At 52.1% G+C, this 6,180-nt stretch overlaps 1 protein-coding gene across 1 annotated transcript; it reads left to right on the top strand.

Moving 5' to 3' along the window:
• Positions 1–3,968: 3,968 nt before the first annotated feature.
• LOC119696401 (olfactory receptor 14C36-like) lies at positions 3,969–4,901 on the top strand. Its single transcript, XM_038126115.1, has one exon. It carries the CDS (start codon positions 3,969–3,971, stop codon positions 4,899–4,901), a length of 933 nt encoding a protein of 310 aa, XP_037982043.1.
• Positions 4,902–6,180: the final 1,279 nt, after the last annotated feature.

Raw genomic sequence — 6,180 nt, forward strand, 5'->3', positions numbered from 1 at the left:
TTCTTCCTAGCCTCCATGATTTGGGCGATGTTGGCACTTTTAGATTGGTTTAGAATAGAAACCAACTGTCTAACATAGGTGGTAGCTATTGGAACGGAATTGTAAATACAGTACACATAGCTTTTAGTATAAAAGACAGCACCAGCCTCAAGGGCGGAGAGTGTGCCTTTGTCTGACCTGCTGAATGGGCTGCAGCAGCTCAGGGAGAAAATCTTTTAGATAACACATAATAAACAACTTGAGACCAGACAACTGCAAACTATTGAGTCTTTCTTTGAAGGCACGGGTTGGAGGAGAGACTTTTCCACCTTTCAGAGTCACCCTGACCAGGGGGAGACTCCAACAGTAGAAGAACCCAAAGAGTGGACTATAACATCCAGGCTGGGTGAAACGAGATTGACTCTCAAGCAGAGACTGAAAGACAACCAGAAAAACACCAAGACACCCAGAAAGTAGAGTCAAGCTTCCACCAAGCAGCTGGAGAACTGTCTTCCTGTTTTAATGGTGAGAATTACCAGCATCTGGTGAGGGGAAGTACACAAGGGACTGTAAAAGGTAATGGGACAGCTTCCTTAGAAAATGAGACAAAAGAAGGAGGGCAAGACCGGGCTGGCCCCTTTGTTTGCTACCAAGAAGACTCCAAAACCCTGCTGCGGGTAGCAACCCTGTAGGCATGGTAAGGTAGGAACAAAAGGCCATAGCAGACCTCTATCATTCCTCAGTTGTGTTTTAATACAACAGGGACTAGAGGTCTTTCCCTCTAGTCCCTGTTGTATTAAAAGTTGGCCTCTGTACTCACCCCTAAGATACACTGACGATGGGCAGCAACGACACAGGCACGGTAGATGGGAGTCAAAGCCATATCAGATCTCTGTGATGCCCTTTTGTCCATTCCAAATAAGTGTGTCTAAGGAAAGCCTGAGATCTTTTTTTTTCCTCTTCCCGCTGTCCTTGCCGATGTCAACAGATGCTGGTATGACTCATTCAAGAGAGAGAATTTTTTTTACTTAATTTTTCCAGCAAAATGACTTCTAGAAAAAGAAAAGGGGGGTTTATTATAAATGAGTAATCCTATGGTTGACTCTCACAATTAAGGGGTGAATATTAAATATATGTTAAGAGAAGTTTGATAGATGTATAGCTATCTTTCCTCTCCCCCTTGCCTTGTTATCACAGAATGGCCTCAGTAGTTGGGGCATTTGGGAGGGTGGGCTTGTTACTATGGCAGCACCTGACCTCCAATCAAGCTGTAAGAAGGTGATCTCCACCACTGGACAGCGAAGAAGGAGTTGATTGACAAGACTTTGAGAGGGGCTAGAGGTATAAAAGACAGAACATCCATTTTTTTAGATGGGCACCTGGTGACTGAATCCTTTCACTCCAGCACTGTATTCTTTTTTTTATTCAGTCTTCTGCTGTATTTCAATAGGATCCTAATAAACCATTTAATATTTTCAAAGTGAAAATCATTTCTCACATGAGGTTGGGGAATGTGAGGCAAGGCTGTCCACACTGGGTCAGCTCTCAAGGTAAAACTTCTCTGACCGGGCCAGACCTCTTCAGGAGAGACCTTGGATCAATATCAATCACAGAATGCTGCAATCAGCTCTTCACAAAAGAGAACAGTAAAAAAATATACTCTTTAAAATAGGATTACATATTTCTTAGAAGCTCTTTGAAATATTTCTCCATAACTGTAAAAAGAAAACTTCCTGATGAACTGTTCCAGACCAAGGGGAAATCAGGGAAGACCCATGATTTGTCAGGACTTGCTTGATCCTAATGAGCTCAGTGGTACATTTGGAGATGAACCCTGGAACCTCAGGGCCTGAGAGGAGATTGCACAAACCTTTCCAGGAGTCAAAGTCAGAGGAAACACCCCAAAGTGTCTCAAAGCATAAATGGGTCCCACTGAGGTCCATCCCCAACACAGGGTCCTCATGGACTCCTTGGAAATGAGAACTGGAGGCCAGGATGGCACAAAAACCTCTCAGAAACTCAGTGTGGAAAGGAAAAATCCAAAGTACTTTAAAAACTTTGAGTATCTCAAAGTATTAATGAGCCCCAAAGAGTATCAACACAGAGCTCTCAAGGGACTCGTTAAAGCAGATAATTAATGCCAGTGATGCGTGAAATTTTCACATTGAGTCTGTATCAAAAGGGAAACACCAAGTACCTTAAAATACCTGAACTTCCGTAAAGTACTAATGAGCCCCACTGAGTGTTGTTACTGAGAAAGAACCTCAAGGGACTAATTAAAGCAGATAATTGGAGGCCATGACTGCAAAAAGCTCTCAGAGACTCCAAGGCAAAAGCCAAACCCAAAGTCCTTTGAAAACCCTGCAGTTCCTGGGAGCATGAAGGAGCCCCCAGGGCCATTGCTGACCAAGGCTCCCCAGGGACTCCTTCCAGCAGATCCTTGAGGCCACTGGTATGTGGGCTAGGGGGGGATGCTGAGGGCAGGACAAGGGGCTGCCAGTGGCCAGCCTGGCTGGGGCTGTGCCAGGAGGCCCCAGTGGCTCAGGACAAGGTGTCTCCTGCCAGCCCTTGGTGGCACAGAGCCTGCTGTGCCCCAGGGCACCAAGACTTGGCTTCTCTTTGTCCCCACCTGTCATCACTGCCTGCAGTTCTCTGCTCTGCCTGGGGCCTGGGGACACTTTCTCTGTGGTGTTCCTCCCTGGGACCCATTAAAAGTCCAAGAAACTTTGGAGTGTGATTGTGACTCGGAGTTCTGGAGAGGTTTCTTCAGCTGCCTCTCAGGGCCTGATGTTCAGGCCCTGAGCACAAAGCCCCAGAGGGTCATTAAAGTCCTTGTGCTGTGTCTGTGCTGCTGAGCTGGGCCGAGCTCCTGGCACAGAGGCAGCTCCTGGTAAGCAAGAAGAGCTTGAAAAGCACATTTCTCTTGATGAGCAGCTCTTCTGCCAGCCCAGCAGGGCTGGGGCACTGCCTGCAGCCAGCCCGGGCACAGCACAGAGGCACAGAGAGCTTCAATCAGTCAGGGCTGGGAAGGTGCAGAGAAGTGCCTGGGGCAGAATCCCTGCCAGCCCTTGGCACAGGAACCTCTGGCTGCAGGACAATGCAGCTGCAGCTCCTGCAGTGATCTCCTACAGCTGCAACATCCCAATGCCTACAGACCCTGTGAGTACATTCTCTGATTGTCTCTTGTGCAGAGCAGCCAGGGGTGCCCAGGGCTGTCCTGCAGAGCAGGCTCCTGCAGCCCAGGGCGCTGTGCTGGGGCAGGGACTCTGCTGCCTGCCAGGGACAGCTCTCAGCCAGCCCTGGCAGCTGCTCCCAGCACTTGAGGACAAGATCTGGGTGGCAGGAGACAGCTGGTAAGGCTTGGAAGTGTTGTCGTTTTGTGGTGAGGATGCTGCATTGTTCAGGGCTGCTCCCAGCATGGCATTTAACTGCAGAACATTTCCAAGTAGATTATACAGGGAGCACAGCAAGTCAGGGACAGCATAAAAGGAAAACCCTGCTTTTTAAATCTACTGTTAAGGTTTGCCTGGTTGGGGAATTGCAGATAGACATCCATCTCTCACTTCAGGGAGAGAAAAATTAAAAAAAAAAATTGTCTCAGATCTGAATAAACCAAGCAGTGACAGAAATCAGGACAGGGCCCCTGACAGGCAGCATCGGTGACACTTTTCCAGCCTCCTCAGGGTTGCTCTGATGTTGCCATCAGAGCCTACAGAGCCAGAGCTGCCTGGAGCACTCTCAGGGCTGGGAGGGGTCTGCAGCGCAGAGCTGAGCCCCCAGGCCTGGGCTGGGCTCTGGCAGCACTGGCAGGGCCCAGCCCTGGGCACAGGGAAGCAGCTGCTGGCAGGGACAGCTCCAGGCAGCAGAGCCCTGGGCAGGCAGTGAGGGGCAAGTGCCCCCCAAGCTGTATTGGGATATTTAAACTCCTCTCAAAACCCAACTAATTCAAGATTACTTTTTTTACAGATCCCCATGTGCAGCCCCAGCAAATGTCCAACAGCAGCTCCATCAGCCACTTCCTCCTGCTGGCATTGGCAGACACGCGGCAGCTGCAGCTGCTGCACTTCTGCCTCTTGCTGGGCATCTCCCTGGCTGCCCTGCTGGGCAACGGCCTCATCATCAGCGCCGTAGCCTGCGGCCAGCACCTGCACACGCCCATGTTCTTCTTCCTGCTCAACCTGGCCCTCACTGACCTGGGCTCCATCTGCACCACTGTCCCCAAAGCCATGCACAATTCCCTCTGGGACACCAGGAACATCTCCTACACAGGATGTGCTGCACAGGTATTTCTGGTTTTTTTCTTCCTTGGATCAGAGCTTTCTCTCCTGACCGTCATGTGCTACGACCGCTACGTGTCCATCTGCAAACCCCTGCACTACGGGACCCTCCTGGGCAGCAGAGCTTGTGCCCACATGGCAGCAGCTGCCTGGGCCAGTGGCTTACTCAATGCTCTCATGCACACGGCCAATACATTTTCCCTGCCTCTGTGCCATGGCAATGACCTGGGCCAGTTCTTCTGTGAAATCCCTGAGATGCTTCAGCTCTCCTGCTCTAAATCCTACCTCAGGGAACTGGGGCTTCTTACTGTTAGTGCCTGTTTTGGACTTGGATGTTTTGTGTTCATTGTTTTCTCCTATGTGCAGATCTTCAGGGCTGTGCTGAGGATCCCCTCTGAGCAGGGACGGCACAAAGCCTTTTCCACTTGCCTCCCTCACCTGGCCGTAGTCACCCTGTTCCTCAGCACTGGCACATTTGCCCACCTGAAGCCCCCTTCCATCTCCTCCCCATCCCTGGATCTGGCCTTGTCAGTTCTGTACTTGGTGATGCCTCCAGCCCTGAACCCACTCATCTACAGCCTGAGGAACCAGGAGCTCAAGGCTGCAGTGTGCACACTGATGACTGGATGGTTTCAGAAACATTAAAGTGCGTGCCAATTTCTGCAAATCCCTTGTAATAAAAGTAAACTTTAATACTCCTTGTTAGCTTCATTGCGGATGTTTCTTTTTTTGTTTTAATTTTTCATATTGTCCACAATGAAATGTCATTGTTTGTGCCATTTCTCATTGTGTTTCTCGCCACTTTCCCTGTGGTCACTGACTGTGTCAGTGAGGGGCGGCACTCTCAGTGGCTTTAAAACGACATAAAGGATCTCCCAGCAAAGTTTTCTGCAGAGATGCCCTTTGGTTGCCTTCTCTGGAGCTGCAGCAGCAATGTCTGTGTGCAGAGCTGGGGCAGATCAGTGCTGGCCCAGCAGCTGTGCCCAGCAGCAGCAGCACTTGGTGTTGCCAGCTCTGCTGCCATGGCCCTGCCCCGCTGCCCTGGTGGCCCTGGTGTTGCTGTAGGGCCTGAGTGCTCTCGGGGCCGGGCACAGTGCTGGGGGTGGCAGTGCCGGGGCTGCAGCAGGGACAGGCCATGGGCACTGCTGGGGCAGCGCTGACGCCTCAGGCCAGGGCCTGGGGGCTCCAGGCTCCTTGCCCAGGCTCTCTCAAGAACACGGCCAGGCCAATGCTCAGCACAGAAAACCCCCGTGAGCAGCCCCAGGGTGGCCGTGGGCAGGCTGGGGGCAAACAGCATGGCTGGGGCTCTGCAAGGGCCCTGGGGCACACGGGAAGGAGCAGCAGAGCAGGGGCTGATCCATCCCCAGTGCGCTGCACAGCCCAGGGCAGCGTCCCAGAGCGTCCTCATGGAGCTGCCAACACCATCCCCCCTCTGCAGCCCTGGCCTCTCCCCCAGCTCACACAGGTGCCGCATCCTTGCAGGCACAGGCACGGCAGCACTGGCTCAGGAGCCCCTGTTTGCATTGCACACAGCAGGCGGGAGCACCCCCATGCTGTTGCTGTGGGGACATGAACCTGAGGGAGCACAAATGCCATCAGCCCCTGGGGCCAGCAAGGGCTGGGGGACACCAGGGAAAGCACTCAGCTTTGTCCTGGCCTCTGCAGCCAGCCAGAAAGTTTGTTCCCATCAGCTGGGAGTTTCCTGTGCCACTGCAGACGCTGTTGCTCAGAGCCAGGGCTGCCTGGCAGCCACCCCCAAACTGCCCTGAGCATTTCCTTGGCTTCACCTTTGCTTTTTCTACTCTTCTCTGGTACAAATTTCTTCCTCTTGCCCAGCCCTGTTCCCTGCCCTGCAAACAGCCCATCCCTGTTTGCCCTTTCCTCTCTGGCCCCACTCCCCATTGCAGTTCCTGACTTGGCACCA

This window comes from Motacilla alba, unplaced genomic scaffold (genome assembly GCF_015832195.1).
Source record: "Motacilla alba alba isolate MOTALB_02 unplaced genomic scaffold, Motacilla_alba_V1.0_pri HiC_scaffold_28, whole genome shotgun sequence".
In the NCBI taxonomy this organism is placed as follows: Eukaryota; Metazoa; Chordata; class Aves; order Passeriformes; family Motacillidae; genus Motacilla; species Motacilla alba.